We start from the raw sequence: 19,401 nt of genomic DNA, 5'->3' as shown, positions 1-19,401 counted from the left end.
TCTGAAAAGTGCTCCCAAAATAGTCAGAATTGAACCTTTTTTTTTCTTCTTCTTTTCATGCTAATGGCTGACATGGCATTGTGGGTAATATCTCGAGTGATTCAGGCTCATTTGATGGCGCTGCTCCCCCCGAAGGACGTCGAGCTAATTCAAAGTCTAATTATAGCAAACAAACATTTCAGTGCTACTGTGTAACGCACCGCAAGCGGCGTTAAAAGTGAGCATCATTTTCTTTTATTGCAAGGACTCATATGGTGCAGCAGTGATGTCATAGTCGTTACCGTGGGGCCCCTAATTCTCTTTAATTTACAGCAGACAGGAGCTGTGGTGACGGCAGGCTGCCCGTCTGTCTGCTGCAGCCGTATCGATGCTCTCCTCTGCACTGTGGTTTTTTTTCGCTCGCCCGGCTTCATGCGCCACACAACCACAAACTCCCATTCCCATGTTCCCCCACTCCTCTGCCCCCTGGTTGTGACCTCAGAGTGAGTTTCATGTGACCCAGCGGGGCGGTTGTTGGCACGACTCCCCCTCCCCCCCCCTCCCCGGGATACAGCACGCACCTTTACAGCGTGCAAATAAACCAATCGCGCCCCTCCTGCGTTTATTTTTCGATTCGGCCGCTGGAACGTGAGGCCGGCCAACAAAAGCGTCAGTGTGTGTTTTCATAATGTTGAAGTTTACGGGCTGCTGCGTTCACATTAAGTGGCACAAACTTGGCATCAGTGCGAAGTGGAAAAGTCCCACCTGGGGTTGCCTTTGGTTTATTTTTAGACTTGGGTTATTTTTGGCACCTTTATTCGTGTTTCTCGCCTTTTGCTTTGTGTAAATCGAAGCCATTCGGAGAAGTGTTTTTGTGTTTGGGGATCTCTTTCCCCTTCTAGAGCTTCTGCATCAGGACATCTCCAGAGCCAAATCTGGTAGGCGAGCTGCTCTCTTGCCATTATAGGTAACGGCTCTCATAAGACTCATCTTGGCTGCAGCCTCCGTCTCAGCGAGGGAGCCAGTGAATGTGTGTTTGATTATCATGGTAACAAACTCACTCTGTTTGCTTCCCAGATGCATATGGCTACACGCCAAATGTCAGTCTCTCCCTCCCACTGGGCAACCCGTGTCTTCCCTCCCAGTACCACAGCCTCCAGTCCAGCCCCACTATATCCGTCTCCGTCACCGAGCCTCACGCTTACGACGCCCAGGATGACATGAGAGCGGCCGGCTACTACTCGTCCTCGAGCGTCCGCCCAAACGGAGCCCCGACCTTGGAGAGCCCTCGCATCGAGATCACAGCCTACGGCCAGTTTCCTGAGGATGAGGTGGAGGAGAGCAGCCTTCCTGTGGCCAAGAGAGTCAACTCCATCGTGACGCTGACCCTCCCCAGTGCAGATGGTTACCGTGACCCCAGCTGCCTGAGTCCGGCCAGCAGCATCTCGTCTCGCAGCTGCCACTCCGACGCTTCCTCCTACGAGTCCAGCTTCTCCTACAACTACGACAACTCGCCCCAGAACTCCCCCTGGCAGTCACCCTCTGTGTCCCCCAAGGGCTCCACCCTCACCCTGCCAGGTGATGGCTGCATCTCTGGCGGCTCCCCTCGCCACTCCCCCTCCACCTCCCCTCGCACAAGTGTCACAGATGACAACTGGATGGGTCAGCGTGGCTCCAGGCCCAACTCCCCTTGTGGTGCGAAGAGGAAGTACAGCTTCAACGGCAGCGGAGCAGCACACAAGCCCTTCCAGTACTCCCCCAATCACTCCCCTGGACTGTCCCCGCAGACCTCCCCTCGCCTCAGCGTCACTGAGGAGAGCTGGCTGCCGAACACCAACCAGTACACCAACTCAGCCATCCTGGCAGCCATCAACGCTTTGACCACAGACGGAGTGACTGACCTCGGGGAGGGAATCCCCATGAAGGCCCGGAAAACGAGCCAGGAGCACAACCCCACAGTCAGCCTGAAGGTGGAGCCTGGAGGCGAGGAGCTGAGTCCGGGGGAGCTCTGCCTGGAGGAGCACCCCTCAAACCGCCTGCCCTTAAAGAAGGAGGGTTACTGCGGAGGGTTCCTGGACGTGCCGCAACACCCGTACTCCTGGTCCAAGCCAAAACAATATGTCAGGTAAGCAAAGGGATGACAGCCTGAGTTACAGCTGGAACAAAATGTGTCGAAAGGGGGAAACTTTTTTTTTTTTATCTGCTCAAGATTTATTAAGGTGTAAAACTGCAAATAAATTTAGAATTGTTTGAGTGTTTTCAGTGTTTTCAGCACTTAAATTTCATGTGCGTGCTGTGAATATTTACAGAGAGAAGTGAGTTTAAACACCTTCAAAAATTCACAGCAGCTTCGGCACGCGGCCTGGCACATCGAGCTGTTCACATTCTGCACATTCTACCTTGATAAGTGTCTCTAAAATAAGCCCTCCTCCCTCCTTGTTAAGCTGACATGATGGACATGTTTTTTGACCCGACAGCCCGTCCCTGCCAGCTCTCGACTGGCAGCTGCCGTCCAGCTCGGGGCCGTACAGCCTGCAGATCGAAGTGCAGCCCAAGTCCCACCACCGGGCCCACTACGAGACGGAGGGCAGCAGGGGGGCCGTGAAGGCCCTGGCAGGAGGACACCCGGTCGTCCAGGTCTGCTCAACAAACACTTCTTATCTTTGTGTTGTCTTCAAACTTGTGAGCACTCAAATGAGCAGTGCACCAAACATGGGTGCAGCTTCTCACCGGAGTACATGCTGTCAGAACTTTGGCCACTGTTCATCAGTTAGCTTAGTTAGCAGTGCAGTTAGCTGTCCAGACTGGGAGCACTGGGAAGTGTTGTTGTTCACACCGTTAGCACAGGAGCTTTGGACAGGATGGGCCAGGGCTAACTGGTTAGCATGTTAACATCAGTAGAAATCTCTGCAATATACTGAATCATTTTATTTTGGAAAATTCTGAAACATTTAACTAAAATCTTACAACCTGCACACATTACAGTGAAGATTCCAGTTTAAAAACACAAGAAAGCTGCAGCACTGTTTTGCTGTTTTGCTTCACCCTATTGTCCATCTGCATTAGACTGAGTAGATGATGTCTGAGTTTTAATTTTTGAGTGAACTCTTCCTTTAAACCAAAGACTGATTTTCCCTTATCGGGATTGTGTCCTATGTGTATTTTTGCCGGTAAAATAATCCAGTAATTCACAGGAGAAAAATCCTCATCGTCATCATCCTCGTCATCATCTTGCAGCCCTTCAGTTTTATCTCGTGACCTGCCCCAGAGGCCCAAACCAGATGTTGAGAACCACTGAGCTAGACTGTTTGGTTTCCTGTGAAGATTGGACCGACACACGGTGCAGCCATTTGACTCATTTTCAGTCCTGCTTCTTACCTCGTCACTCCTCGCCTCCGCACTTTCCCTCCCTGTGTTTTACCTCATGTGTTAAAATAGACGGGGGCGACATGTGTTTCATGGTCCGGCTGTTATGTTATTCAAAGATGTCACATTTCTGAATGGAATACCAAAAGTATGCTATTAGACAGACCGGTCCACTCAGTCAGTTCCTGTCCAGACGAGGGTGACTCAGACTTTTCCATTACGTTCTCGAGTGCAGCACAGACAGTTACAAACTGATGTAGCATGGCCAGTAAGAGCTTAGTCATGAGCTTTAACCACAGTAGCTCTGGTGGTCGAGTTTGAAGAAAAAAATGTGGACAACTTGCAGATATGTTTTGGTTTCAAACCCATCTGGTCCCCCGACCATTACTCAGCACCGCTGACCTCAGTCTCTGAATAAATAAAGGGTCTTCAGCGAGGAGTCGGGCAAAGTCAGCGGTTAACTGTGCTGTCAGTTTAATTAATACCTTCTGACTTTTTATTAATACGTCACAAGAAAACGAGAAGGTTACCAGACATTCGTCACACGTCCGGTGTTTGCCTTTCACTTTTGATAAAATGTATTTTTGGACGTGAGAAGCCACAGAGGAGCAGTTAGCTAATCGGCCCTTTAGTTGAATGGGTAATACAAACATTTCTAAGCAGCCATCTTGAGTACAAGTACTTCATGCTAACTCCATTTTGAATAAAGCTGCTTATATGGTTACAATATCGGAAGTTGTGCACATGAAATACTTAAAATAACTTATAATGCAAATGGTGAAAATATTATTTTGGAAGCCACTGACGCTAACAATTTAGCTAGCTAGCAAGAAGGTTATGTAGGATGTGCAAAGGTATAAAAAAAACTAAAAAAAACACGAGGCTGTTGAAGCACACCTCACATAAAATTGCAAAAAAAATTATAAAAGTCAAGACAAATTTATGTATAGGTCACTTTTCAAACCAACTCACGTTGACTAAATTACCATCCAGACAAGTTTAACCTACAAACACAAATACTGGAAACACAGTCGTAAACATCAGAGTCACTGCTTATACACACAAATACACAACACACCGCAAAAATGCTCTACGTGAAGAGGACTCAGACTCAAGAGAATTAAAGTAAGCTTTGAGTCTGTGTTTAAAAATGTGACTCAAATTACAATATATTACAGAAATCCGTACTTCTATGGCTATTTTTAAAAACATCAGCAAACCTGGCCTCTTTTGAGGGCACCAGAACAGTGGCTAGATTAAGTATACTCACCAGAAAATGCTATTACTCTGCTGGAAAACTAAATGAAAAAGTTAGCAATTAGTTTGTGAACTTTGTGAAGCATTTAGCATTTAGGTGGTGGAGACCAAAAACAGAGCTAAAAGAGAGTGAATATTAGAGCAGAACCAACACATAGATAGGTATGACCATCTTTTGTTACTATATATGTAACAAGCCACACAATACTGTTGACTGTCTGTCCTCACATACATTTTGGGCTTGAGCTTGTTGCACCAACACAAAGTGGCTGAAAAATGTGTTGATGCAGCTGTATTATCTGAGCAATAATATAAATGTTTTATATGATCATGTTATTGAGTAAACACAAAAGTGAAAAGGAACTTTTGCTGATGCCAAATTTAACACACAACATAAACAAACATTTCTTAAAAGAATCCCTTAAAGTTATTGTAAACAAGAAAACAAGAATCGTACTGAGCAGTTTTACTGTTGAAAAATCAACTTTTTATTGCTTCCTTGTGGACAAACTATGTAATGACAACACTGTTTACAAATTACTTCTGCAATACTAATACAATATAAAGTATCTGTGATTAAAATGAGCTGATACTGTTGGTGCAGCCAGAGTGAGACAGATCCAGGAAGGACTGAAACTCAATACAAGAACTATCAACTCCTGTGACAACAAGATGGTTAAATATGAGAAAAACATCACTGCCATCTCTAAGTGCTCTCTAAAGTTAAATTTAACAGTGCTGTGTGATATATTCTCTATTGAGAAAACAGTTTCAGAATATGGAAACAGAGCCTCCAGCTCGTCCCGACATCGGCCGCACATCTGTGCACGACGCGCGTATTTGTCCATGAGAAGGTGCTAATGATTTAATGACAGGGGTCTGGGTTCACCCCGGCTCAAATAGAGAGTGTGTGTTCTCTTTAAACCTAAACCCAAACCTCCCCCTTACTTTTCCGCCAGCTACCACCCCAACCACACAGACTTCCCTTTGTTTAGGAAAGTTCCCGTGTGTACGGCTGACATCATCGCGCGCTGCGTCCTGCGGAGGCGGCAGCGGCTAAACCACACACGTTTCTGGCAGCCTCTGATGGAGATGTTGGAGGGAGCCTCAGAAAAAAAAAAAAAAAAAAAGGCATCTGTGTGACTTCCTGATTACATGTTACACATGGCGCTGCAGCCTCTGCTGTGGACGCTGGCTGACGAATCCTCACTCCTGTGCCTCAGAGCCCTGCCCAGACTCCACTGAGTTTATTCTGGATGGTGCACTTTTTTTTTTCTTTTTTTTTTTTCTCCAGCACAGCTAAGCCAGCTATTTTCTGTTCTTTTTCAATGCCATCGCTTGCTGCCTGCCTCAACCACACCCACTCTTACACCAGCAGCACACTGAAGTATGCCCTCTCTGAAGTGCTGTGTGCAGTCCTCACCGCAGCTAATGCTCAGGGTTTCATGCTGTACTTTAGCGGAGAGGAAATACCCCCCATTTCACGTCTGTGAGGTCTTCTTTTTTCTCTCCGCCTGAAGTCAGCTTTTATGATCTGCTTATTGCTCAGAAAACACATCCAAAGAGTTGTTTTTGAAGTGCACTTTTGTTGTAATTCTGGAGTCATGTGAGCGTTCGCAGCCTCGACCCTTGTGATTAAATTTTGATTTATAAGCAAAGTGTAATTAACAAACATCATGTGAAGCAAGAAGCGTGACAGGATGAATCGTCGGGTCGCACTGAGATGTCGCCTCCCTGAGAAATGTGTGTGTGTGTGTGTGTGTGTGTGTGTGTGTGTGTGTGTTGGGAGGGTCAGTGATAGGAATGGAGAGGGCACCCTGGTCGTCCTCACCCCTTTCTCTTCCTCCTTGGTGCCTTGAGCAGCGGGAGTCTCGGCATTCCTCTTGTGGGTGATAATATGAAGCAGGGAGGGGTGGCCGCATTGCCAAATGGTGGAGGAGCGCAGGGGTTTACATAAAGTGGTATCAGAGCGAATTAATTACATCAACAAATCATAACTGCTGTCTGCTGATGCTGCTTTACAAAACAGATGTTTCACATCACAGAGCGAGAAAAAGAAAAAGGTCTCTTGATCCCGAAATTGCCTGCTTGGATGATTTAACGTCGAGGATGAAGATTTTGGATCGATTCAGAACAGCAGAGATCATTCGATCATTATCAAGTCTGAAGCTGAAGCGGATAATCAGTAATCTGTTAGTAATTACAGTGTGAAAGTGACCCCGTGCAGCCGGCTACCTCACTTCATCACACTCCTTCCTGCTGCCTAAATAAACAGCATTGCTAGGCAGCAACCCATTTCCTTACACAAATATACCGGGCCTTTGCAGGCTCTTACTCCTGACAGGGATCCTCCTCCAAATCACATGTTGTGCCTCCCCCGGTCGGAGCCTTTCGCTCTTGTTGTGGCCGCCGCTCGCCTCCGCTGCTCTTCGTGTGTAAGTGAAAACTGCGGGCTGCATTTCAACATTTCCCTGCTGGTTGTTTTCAGCTGATAGTAGTCTCAACCACACTGGAGTGTAATTAGGTGGGGTTCAGTGTTTGCTTCTTTAAACGCTCTGATGTGCAAATGTATCGTCCATTTTTTTATGCCACTTTGTACACAGAAGGTCCCACAATTTTTATTTTCAATCTGTATATTTGTTAAGGTTTAATATCTGAACAGTTCACCTTAAAGGTGCAATATTATGCCGTTTTTTTAATCAGAAGAGTAAGTTTATGCCTACACAGACTAAATAAACAAAGTCTCTTTGTTTTCATGACTGATTTAACTAAATAGACAAACTGACGTTAAAGGACAACACAGCTTCATACTGTCTTACTTTGTTTATATGCGGCGGACCCTGCCACCTTTCTAGCTTCAAACAGAGTTCTTGGGACATTATTTTCCTCAGAGAACAGCTCGTTTATTCAGTTATGGAAATATACTATTACATATATACTACATATTGCACTTTTTCAAGTTTTACAATGAAGTATAGATAACTTAAAAGTTATTATTGCCTGAGTTCAAAATGTTACTCCTCATACACTGGACATTTTGGTGACTTTACTTTAAAAAAAGGCAGGAAACAGATTACTGCAGAATTAGAGATTAAGGTATCAGTGTCCGAACGGTTTCCTTCCTATTCTGTCAGACATGTTTAGTTGTGCTGCTTTGACACGCTGTAAAATCTTACAGAGTGACTTTCCTTCATAAAAATCAAGGGAACCGAGAACCTTAAAACTTTTTTTTTGCTCATAATACTTAAATTTTAATAGTTTACTTAACTTTGCTGGGTAATTCTGAAGTAATCGGTTTGCTGACTTTTTTAAAGAGGCCATGTGGAACACTTTTATTTGAAAACAATAACAAAATGAACTAAATTGATCAATTTTTAAATTTTATATATTGTTTTGCAGCGATATCTACTTACGTTAGCATGCTAACCAGCTGACCTAACCATCGATCCCCGACTTCCTCCCACTGTAGACTTATTATTCATCACACAACTTCTCCTGACTTCCTCCTTTGCAGTCATAATAATCACTCCAACCACTAGAGGTCGCTTTCTCCGTCAACCCACATGTTTTTTTCTGATGAGGGCGAACTGAATTATTTGTGCTGGAAGATGAAGATGTTGTTCAGGTTTGTTGGATCGCACCAAATGTGTCTGGATGTTATTAACAGTAGAAAAAAATGCTTAAAATTGACCCCCGATAATCATCTAGTCGCATCTAATTAACAGTGTTCTCTATTTTCGTCTCCTCAGTAAAGACATATTATTATTATTATTATTATTATTTTCTTCACATGCCTGATTGATTTATGACAATTTGCCTGCAGCCCAACAAAGATGATGTGAGACTGTTTGCATGACTTGCTCAGATTGCAGCTGTTACCTCTTAAACAAAACATTAAATATAACAACATGAATATATAGGAACATATAATCTATACATGTAATCCATGATAGAACTTTGTACATTTCTAAATTGGAACGGTTGTAATTTGTTATCATACACATTGTTTATCTTTCAGTTGCACTGATGTCAGAGTGCCAGATATTCTGCTCTGATTCCTCCCGTCACACTGTATGGATAACATACATAACTCTCAGACGGTGTGTCAGTAGTAGCCGCTGTTCTCAGATTTCAGCCTGCGGCTTCGGGCTTCATGCCTGCAGTTTGGGTGGCTGAGGTCATCCTGGCAGGAGGCCTCCTGTCAAGCAACACCTTTGGAGGTCTGGGAGTAGTTTAGAAGCTCAGAGTCGAGCCCACCAGCTCCAGAGAGAAGCACTTCTGTGCTGTCTCCAGCTCCGTCCTGCTGGGATCATTTTACTGATAAAAATCAGAGTGTGGTCGCCACTGAGAGTTTTTCTTGACCCTGATTGGCTGATGGTTGGTGGGACTGACATGACCTTGGCTTTGCTGGAACACTAGCTTAGTCTTGTCACAAAAGCAAACCCTCACAAATCAGGACGCCGCTCGCTGTAGGTGGTTTTACTGGCTGCCCCCGAGGTTCAGCTACTGTGGGACCTACATGTTGGCAAGCCTGACATGAACTCATGGAGGAAGTGTCTACAGGCCATTGGTACTAAATCAAAGAAGATGAAAAGGGTGATCACAAGATCCTAAAAGGGGTCTTTGTTTGAAACCCATTACACAGAGGGCCTGACCTCTGAAAGACCTTCGTTTGTTTTAACCCTCGAGTTTTTTTTTTTTTTTAAAAAGGACACGAGGGTTTAACCACGACTGCATGCTTTCTGTCTTTGTCCCCTCGTAGCTCCACGGCTACATGGAGAGCGAGCCGCTCACCCTGCAGCTGTTCATCGGCACTGCTGACGACAGGCTGCTGAGGCCACACGCCTTCTACCAGGTCCACCGCATCACCGGGAAGACGGTGTCCACCCCGAGCCACGAGGCCCTGCACAACAACACCAAGATCCTGGAGATCCCTCTGCTGCCGGAGAACAACATGAGGGCCATGTGAGTATCAGCAGGATTTGGTGGTGTGCACGTTAAAACATAATCACGTCTAAAGTGGGTTATGTTTTGTATTTCTAAGGAAAATCTGAGTCAATAATCAAATAATTTAAGACTTGTCTTGGGTGTCAAGTCAGTTTAAAAGTCTTTGTGGACTCGTCTTAAATGAGTTGAGACTTGGACCAGAAGTTCAAGATATGAAGGTTCAAAGTTACTAAATCGACTGAAAAGTAAAATGTTTTATACATTCTCGAGTTATGTTCAAGATTTTTATGCCAAATCCAAGTCAAGTGTCTAAATGATTCAAGAGAAGTCAAAGTGTCAAGTCTCAAGTCATTTCAAACAAGTCTCCTTCCAAATTGTTTGAGACGAGTCAGAGTGAGGTCTCAAGACATTTTCTCAAGCCTTGAAACATTTTGAAACAAGTCCAAGTAAAACACAGAGTGATCTGAAATAAGTCCAGGTCAAGAAGTGAGTCATTCAAAACAAGTCCAAGTCACGTCTCCTGTTATTTGAGACAAGCCCACCTCAGCTATCGAGTCATCATGTCTAGTATCAGGTCTGTCAAGTCTCAAGTCATCTGAGATCTTCCAGGCGAGTCTCAGATCCTTCGTCTTCCTCTCATCGTGTGTTTAACTCACATTTAAATCCTCAACTCATAACTTGGCTGGTCAACATCGACGTGCTGTTCTATAGAGACTTCACAAAAAGAGTCAAAAATAACTGCTGCCACGATACAGTGAACATCTGATGCCCTACAGTTTGTCCACCACACCCAGTAAACAGCAGCTGCTCTGCAAAAGATGACTGACGTTGTTGTTCCACGAAGATGGATCGACTTTAAAGAGTTTATTTGATCTGGAGGATCTTCCAGCCTTCTGCAGGATGAACTTTTGTTCCCCTTGTGCAAATGAAATCCCACCAAAATATGTCAGATCTCCACTTTTCTGCAGATCAGGAGATCAGTGAAATGTGTTCCTGATGGTATGGTCTTCTGTGTGTCTGGCGACTGTGTGCTTCTTGTGTGTGTTTTGGTTGTTTTCAGCAGTGTTACCCTCTGTACACATTTTATAACCTCGGAGATCAGATTACCGGGGAAGCTCTGGGCTGCTAACAGGGACCTGGGGTTTGTGTCTGAGCTGCAGGCAGTAGCAGCCTGCGAGCGTCAGCACTTTCTCCGAGTTTTAATGGATGTAACACATAAGCTCAGGATATGGTTTCTCTTTTCTCGGGGAGGACACGCCTCACAGTACTCAGAGTGTAGGCAGGCAGGGGGATTTGTGGGAGATTTATTCGTTTTGACACGCACTCCAGCGCGACATGTACAGTAGATGTTTTATTATGTGGTACAGAATGCAGGCATTATTATATTTCTGGCAGGATGATTTAAGGGGGCATGTTTTAAATTAAATCGTTAATCAACATCTGCTCTTGAGTGTTTTTAGCTAATATGAAGCCACAAACGGCCGACGTGGTATGACTCCAATTAACTTTTGATAAATTATATGATAGCATGAAAGAGTTCCCTTCGTGCTATCGTGCTTTCTTTCCTAAACTTTGTCCTCAGGCACCGAGTGGACGCCTCAGTATGTGGGGTTTTCTTTGCGCTCAGCTCGGCTGCGTAGGCGGGAGGGAGCTGAACAGCTGGGGTCCTTAGCATCAACACCTGATTACTTCGCCAGCAGAGCAGACCCTGGTGTCTGGCGAGAAGAATGTTAGGGAGTGTTCAGATGTGTGTAAAAGTTGACATTAACTAGGCTTTGAGGAATGCGGCATCAAGTAGCCCGGCGATGGAAGAGCCAGAAACCGTTTGGAGAGACTCGAGGTATTCGAGTGTGAAAGAAAGTTAGACGAGTGCAGTGCAGACAGGCGAGGAGGAGGAGGGGGGTTTATAAAGTGTATGATGAAGACTGTAGCACTGTAAAGAAATGAATTACTGGTTGTAAGATTTGTGGAGGGGGAGCAGTATTTCAGGATCGTAACAGAGATGTGATGAACTTTCCCAGCCATTTGAATTTCACCCAAGAGAAGGTGCACTGAGGTGTAGACGCTCTGTTGGAGGCCGGTGGTGTTAATCGTGTGTTGACACGACTGCAGCCTCCTTCAGGAGAAATCCCTGTGACTTGGCTGCAGTGCTGCATAAATCACAGCCTGATTAACTGTGAGAGTACGTATGTCACTGATGTGGACAGACAGACTTTGGCAGGACTTAAACTTTTCATCTCCACCAAACAGAATCGACTGCGCCGGGATCTTGAAGCTGCGCAATTCAGACATCGAGCTGAGGAAGGGCGAGACGGACATCGGGCGGAAGAACACCCGCGTGCGGATGGTTTTCAGAGTTCACATCAACCAGGCCACGGGGAGAACCGTGAACCTGCAGGCGGCGTCCAACCCCATCGAGTGCTGTGAGTACATCGCCTCGTGTTTGTTTTTCAAGCCTGACCTCGCCAGTCACCTCGTGTCTCTGAAAACAGTGCTTAAAGGAAAACGGTGCAGGAGTTTGTCAGATGATGTTTTTTAACTCACAGGTCAGATCCTCAAACACCATCCTGAAAGCCCAGAACGATCCAGAACACGTAAAATAAGAAGGACAATAAGGAAATCGAGGTAGAGGGCGGGGTCTCTGCTGACACACGCCTCTACAGAGTCAAAAGTGATGATGTGCCTCAGTGTTTTATTAGTAAATGCATGGTTACATTAGTTGACTTATTGACCACCAACATGTTGTTGGTCAGTACTAGAGGTAGACGATTAGCGATAGCATGCTAGCGCTGTCAATTTTTAACATGCTAGCATTTAGCATGAAGCATCAGCCTCATTGCTAACATGGCTGTAGACTCTATTATTTACTCAGATCAAACACCCTGAACTTAGAAAAAAGAGAAAAACCAGAAAAAAGAGCTTCATTTGAAATAATAATGAAAATAATAACAATAATGATAATAAACTTTATTTTCTAGAGCACTAATCAAACCAAAGTACAAAGTTCTTCACATAAAAAAACAATTAAATACCACAAAGGTAAAACATACGAAGAGCAAAATTGAAATCTAAAGTAAATAACAACTAACACCAATAAATTAAAACCAATAAAATAAGCATGCTTTCCGATAAGAAGGCACATTTTTAGAAGAAGACGACACTGACTCTGACGATTTCATATCTCTGTGATGATAAATCAAAGATTGTTCGTATCTGAGGCTGATATTTTAACTAAACAGACAAGTTGAGATCATCGCCTTCAACTGTGGGAAATGAGACTTTTATCTGAAGTTTCTAAAAGCTTATTGACTAAACAATTAATCTGCGAATCAGAAGATTAAGACGGTTGTGATTGGACGCAGCCCTGGAACTGGAGCCGCTGCAGATCTGCTGCGTGTGACCGTGAGCCACATTCGAAGGTTATGTAGGCCGATGCTCGATAAACTCCATTGACTCTCTGCGCTGCACTGCAGTTGACCTTTCACTGGACCCGGATAAAGCCGAGCAGATCAACCACTTCATGTGGTTCTGGCACCGAGAGCTGCCATAGAGATTAAGTCTTATGAGGTAAATGAAAGACAGTAGTTAAACCATGATCTCAGCCCCTTGAAATAGACCATTGTTAGTTTCTGAGCGACTGCCACAGCGCAATTGTTTTTGACCAAAATTCACTTTGTGTGTGAGTGAGGCAGAACGACACACAGATGGACGGAGATGTGGGAAAGATTGATGCTTCCCAAAGACGGAGAATTAGAGTTTTATCAAAATCAGAAAGCAGCAGCATTGAATTACTAAAAGATGACTCTCAGATGAGAAAATAAGGGTTTCACTGAATCTCTATTTATGCTTCCCGGTCAATCTCAATGAAATTACAGATATCTTTTCGGCGTAGAGACCTCGCCAAGACATCAGCAATGCATTTAGACTGAAAGGGCTTTGCAAATATTTCATGGAAAGTAGTTTATCATGGCAGAAAAAAAAAAACTGAAAGCAAGAGAGGAATGAGACGGGGAAGCCAAAAGGTGAGAGAGACGAGTAAAGAAGACGAGGAGAGGAAACCAAATATTCGAGACAAAACATCCACCATAATTTGAGGAAAACACAAATAAACACAACGTGGAGCCTCTCCTTACTTAACTGGCAAAGAGGCGGCGTAATTCTAACATAAAGAGGTGGAGGTTTACAGCTTCTACCGGCTGCTCTGTGAGAGCTGTCTTAGGTGGTGATTCAGCCTCGGTCTGGATGCTCAGGTCTGCATGGGGAGTGGGTGTGTATTAGCTGAACGATGAGGACGGTTCTCTTCTCTTCTCCCTCCCACAGCCCAGAGATCGGCCCAGGAGCTGCCGCTGGTGGATAAGCAGAGCCTGGAGACGTGTCCCGCCCCCGGAGGGGAGAGGATGCGCCTCGACGGACACAACTTCCAACACGACTCCAAGGTGGTGTTCGTGGAAAAGGCTCAAGGTAAAAAAGGAGGAGTCCTGGAAGCAGAGGTGTGTGTGTGTGTGTGTGTGTGTGTGTGTGTGTGTGTGTGTGTGTGTGTGTGTGTGCATGTGTGTGTGTGTGTGTGTGTGTCTCCCTCGTCGCTGCTGGAGAAACCCCAGGACTGCCTCCCTCCCTCCTCTCCCCCCGCCGTCAAAATATCCTCCATCCTGCCAGAGTGCCACATGTGGTGCACATTAATGCGCTGTATTTTTAACCCAGCAGATTTACATTTGCAGAAGTTTCCATTGCCTGTTCAGCAGAGGAATGGATCACAAATGCAGCATGTGTTGTGTGTGTGTGTGTGTGTGTGTGTGTGCGCCATGCCTCAGTATTTGTTTCTCTTTATCTTACTTGAAGCCGTTTTGGTTTGGAGCGAGAGGGGACTGCTCCCAGATGTTGATACGAGGACGTTTACAAACAGCAATTTCCTTGATTAGCCTCGGTGAAGCAACGTGAGGCTCGGTGCGGGCCAAGGCTGAGCAGCGTAAACACGTGCGATCGTATCAGCCAGTGGCTCATTCAGAAAAGAGGGAAGCCTTTTCATTGTTCCACCTGTGAAAGGAAGAATTCAAGGCCGAGCGCTCCCCCCTCCCTCCACCCTCCAGCACTGTACAATGGAGAAGTGAGATTGTTTATCAAGACAAGAGGTCTCGTTTCCGTCTCCTCAACCTCTCTGATTTACCCCGATCTCTTCCTGAGAGCAGATCAGTGTCTGAGTCCAGTAACATTCTCAAAGGCCCTAACCCTAACAATAATATCGCTGTTAACAAAGAAACTGACTATGAGTTAGTCACACAGCAAAGATGGAGCTCTGCTGAAAAAGCTAAATAAATATACAGGACACAGTAAAGTGGTTTCTGTGTTTATTAAAGGCGCCCCGTGGAGTTTTTGACCACTAGTAGTGCTGTTGAACAATGTTTACGGATCAGATCCACATATTGAGCGTGTGAGAGACACAATATACGATTCTGGTCTCACATTATTCCACTGACAGTTCTGCGCGATGAAACACAGCAAGGCCCTGGAAAAGAAAGTGAAAAAGAAAACTGTGAGCTAACCAACAGGGTCGGGCCCATTTAAAAATGTTCCAACCACCGTTTGATATGAGGCTTAATGCCAGTAGTACCACTAGCTGTCACACGTGACTCAGCAGCTGCCAAGAGGAACATAACGAGAGCCCATTAATGACAAAAACCCTACAGTCCATCATGTTAACTGTGACACGTCGTGCTTTTATTTCTCACGACAATTCATCTTGACTTTTTTTTTTATTCTAAGGTTTAACATCAAAATGATAAATGGAATTAAATAAAGTAAATGAGTTTTCCACAGTATGTCCTTGATAATGTTTCAGAATAAAAGCCTTGCAAAGAAATGAAGGCGTGTGTCCAGTTTTAATTTGAAACAGATACAGGAAGTGTTGCGCTAATATTGACAGCACAGTGCAGTGACAAACAGGAGCAGCTAATCATCACGCTAATGAGCTAGCATAACCTGCGCCAACTCATAACTGATGAGTGTGCACAACTCTCAACTCTGGTGCAAGAAATAAGAACAATATCACCTGTGGCGCTAATAGACTCTTAGCTCTGCTTATTAGCCACATGCTGCTAGTTCTCTCCAGCCAACATTACACCTGAGAAATGGCGGCTCAGTCAGTTGGCTCTCATACATCTCATACAATTGTATTTATGTAAAACTTCTCTTGAGAGTTACAAAGAAAATAAAACCTACGTAGCAGTTAAAAGACCATGAAGAAGACGATGAGATGCTATAAAAGCAACAGAAAAAAGCTATAAAATAGACTTCTGATACCAGTTGCTCCAAACCTGCTTGACTTAGTAACAATAACTGTCATTCTTCGGCTCTGTCCCCTAAAACTTTACAAACCAATGAGTTCTAAAAGCCAAAAGTTGTACAGTTTGTTTTGCAGATAACCGACTCCACACTTGTTGTTTTTCTCCGGTTCTGTTTGCGCTCCGAACCCGGCTGACTTTAGGGCCCTGCGCAGCTTCTGGACTGGTGCTGATGGGTGTGCGCCCTTGTTTTTGATGAGGGTTTCCCCGCGTCTGGCACCAGCATCAGATTCCTGGGCAATCCTACCATGGAAACACCCTTAAGCCAGGCTTCCACAACACTGCCCTCCCTTCTGCTCTCCCTCCATCCTTCCACCCCTCTATCCAGGCTGCCTCTGTGCCACCAGCCCTCAGTTCATTAACTCTCCCCACGGATCCGACTGGGTCTTCGTTACAGCTGCTCTCTGTATAAATAGATGCATTAGACAAGTAGAGACATCTTTACCCTCTGGGGTGGATGATTCGTCGGTAAAATAAGACGCGGCAACATAAATAAGACATGCAAAACAACTCATTTGAATATTTAAAAACATGCAACTCATCCCCGCGTTTGGAAATCCAATACGCTTTTATTGTTCTGCTGCTCGTGCCAAAGCAGAGCCCTGAGAAACAGTTTTTAACGATCCGGCTCATAAATCCAGAGCGCTGGAGTTTGTTGCCATATAGAGCTTAAGCACTTAATTTTATCGATGGACAATTTTCCTGCAAATTTTCCAATAAAGCACACTCGCAAAAAAAAAAGGAAAAAAAAAAAAAACGGCCGTACACGAAGCTGCGGTAACACAACATGTGGGCATCGACGTGTTGTGTGTTTTGTCCTGTACTCACAGGGTGCGTATGTGTGTGTGTGTGTGTGTGTGTTTCAGAGTTTCCCCTGTCATTATAAGCAACACGGGTCACTCTGCATTAAGATGGCAGCCAGAAAACGAAAAGTTTCATTTGTTTTGGTTTCTGTTTTACTGTCCGACTGTCCGAACGATGTTTCCACTCTGCTGACAGATGAGATTCTGGAGAAATGATACATGGTGTGTGTGTGTGTGTGTGTGTGTGTGTGTGTGTGTGTGTGAGGAAGCGACAGTGACAGCGAGCACTCACATGTTTTCATATTCGTGTTTTTGAGTGTGTTTGTTGTTGCTACCCATGACTCATGCGGAAGGAAATCCCTTGTTTCCCCCCTCACAGAGACTCTCTGTCACCTGGTCCTCAGTCAGAACGAACACAACATGTGAGAACAGTAACTGAGCGCCGCCTCCGCAGAAAATAACCCAGATAACATCAGTCCGGGTTGTCACTCCTGGTTACAGCCAATCAGTCATAACCGGTTACAGTGCGGCCTCGGCGCTGCAGACATCGGCCCGTAATCTAAACCCGACTCAGTCTCACCTTGCTTTCATTCGCCCCGGCCTGCCCTGAAGATGCTGTCTGAGATAAGTCGCAGTCACTCCATTTGGGAAATTAGGCCCCGCTGTCCTTCATTCACCTCGCTGTTTTTGTGGTTTGCTGCTGGAGGAGCTCTCAGATCGGATTTATTGTCTGTTAGTTAGGGCTGAAACTGCCAGAAATCCAAAAACACGGGGTGGAAAAGAAAAGAGGAAGGACGGAGAGAGTCGTGTTCGTGTGCTCTCTCACTCGAGCACGAATTTAATTAATCAGCTCACTCGCAGGTCATGAAGAGAGCAGAGCAGCGGTGTTGTGATAGAAGTTGTAATAACTGTCCTGTGAGAAGAATCTGCCTCCGAGATATCAGCATGTTTTCAGCCTTGTGACCACATTTATCAGATAATCTTAATGTTTGTTTCTCGATGGGTTGTTTGGCTGAAGAGGACGGGAGATTAAAACTCATATTGAAATGATCATACTGAGACACTAATGTTCTTTTCATTGAACATTGATAATTAAACTATGTCATTATACAGCACTTTGTAAAGTAAAGCCATAGACATCATCCAGAAGTCAAATTAGATGAATTATTCTGGATTTATAACCATACACTGATGTTTAGATTGTATAGATTCACCTTAAAGAAGACTAAAGCATTCCTTACTTCACTTCCTGTCAAACTTTGAAAGAATAGTTTGTTTTTCATTGGTTGAGACCAACAAACACATGACGGTGATCACGACAGACACTTGAAGGGGTTAAATAAATATTTTGTGATGTCTTTTGCAACACATGCTTGTACTTAGACGACTGACTGTTGATTGGCAGTCACTCCCAGGACGATGTATACGACCGCTCCCAAACCAACATAGCTGACCCCGTGTGACCGCCAGAGAGCCGAGAGACAGGCGAGCCCGATCTTTGCCTTCACGTTAAGAAACAGTTTGGTTATGTGACATAAGTCGAGTACCTTGTGTATAATCTAGACTATAAGTCAGCGTTAACGATGAGGCCGTTTGTGTCTGGAAGTCAGATGATTCGTGTCACGTTAACAGCAGAAACTAGCAGCCTGATGTGACGGCGCTTCACTTTCGTTTCATAGAGTGAGTTGTTGCCTCTTTCCTCTCTCTCATTGGTTACTTTCACCGGGCTTCTTTCTGTCTCTCTTTATTAAAATGTGGTTTTCTGCTCAGTGTTTCCTCGCCGTGATTGATAATAGATCCTGAAGGAAATCCTCCCAGAGGAGGAACCCTCTGGTGAAAAGAGCGTTTTCACATCTGGCCTGTCGCACTGGACAGCTGCCTGGTCTGCTGCAGCCTGTATCTCTGTGAGTATCTGTTTCCCTCATCCGTCAGACTCCTCGGCTTTCGGAGTGGCTGTGATGTTTATTCGAACCGCCTTCGTCACGTGTCCGTCCAAACAGACCTGGACGAGCTGTTCGTGCCTGACATGTCTAATTGTTGAACTGTGAGAGGATTGTGAAGCTGCAAGGCTGCTGTCCTGAGTTACCTGTAGAGAAATCCCAGAGAACCGTCCTGCTTTCAGCCTGTGAGAGCAGCAGCAGGAGTGAGTTCCAGCGTGCACTGTGGTAGCTGAGTTTAGCTTTGAGTCGTGGTTTAGTTTTGAGGGAGGGGCGGCGGACGCTGCATTCACAGAACAATGACTTCCACTTGAATCTGCCCGGTGGTTTGGCTGCCTCCGACACTTCTGAGAACAATGGCTGTTTTCATAAACAAATCAATTACAGCCGCAAACAGAGCGGATTATGTTTCATAAATTACAGTGTATGATTCATAAAAAAAATCTCAGGCCTGTTTGAGAGACTCCAGAGAGTGATTTTTTTATTTTTTTCCCCCCGATGAAAGCGCTGCCTTGCGTCCAGATGACATTGCGCAGTGACACGTTGAGGAGCGGACGTCAAGTATCTCCTCCGTCACTGTCGCCATCTATCAGCCCCGTCCACGCCGCGGCGGCTCGCGGGCGACTTCCATAATCCACGTGTTTTTCAGGGAGGCAGGAAGGAAGAAGTTTCAGTCATCAGGCGGAGGACAAGGGAACTCTTTCAGCGTGCCACATGGGCCTGCAGAGCATGTGTTTATATTTACTGTATGAGGGCTTGGGCACATGCCACCCC

The 19,401-nt window shown here is 45.1% G+C and overlaps 1 protein-coding gene across 3 annotated transcripts in view; it reads left to right on the top strand.

Moving 5' to 3' along the window:
- Window positions 1–19,401, top strand: part of nfatc1 (nuclear factor of activated T cells 1) — a 48,490-nt gene that overhangs the window by 2,122 nt on the left and 26,967 nt on the right. For 2 of the 3 annotated variants that reach the window (XM_037094032.1, XM_037094033.1), the window contains exons 3-7: window positions 1,057–2,104; window positions 2,457–2,616; window positions 9,365–9,567; window positions 11,800–11,972; window positions 13,870–14,010. In XM_037094032.1, the coding sequence (XP_036949927.1) occupies window positions 1,057–2,104; window positions 2,457–2,616; window positions 9,365–9,567; window positions 11,800–11,972; window positions 13,870–14,010 (1,725 nt within the window). Of the gene's footprint in view, window positions 1–1,056; window positions 2,105–2,456; window positions 2,617–6,986; window positions 7,038–9,364; window positions 9,568–11,799; window positions 11,973–13,869; window positions 14,011–19,401 lie in introns of those variants that run through there. The other variant, XM_037094034.1, reaches the window with a different exon arrangement.

Source organism: Acanthopagrus latus, chromosome 3 (assembly GCF_904848185.1).
Source record: "Acanthopagrus latus isolate v.2019 chromosome 3, fAcaLat1.1, whole genome shotgun sequence".
Lineage (NCBI taxonomy): Eukaryota > Metazoa > Chordata > Actinopteri > Spariformes > Sparidae > Acanthopagrus > Acanthopagrus latus.
Note: the sequence above shows the minus strand (reverse complement) of the source record. Positions and strands in the feature narration are given on the sequence as shown.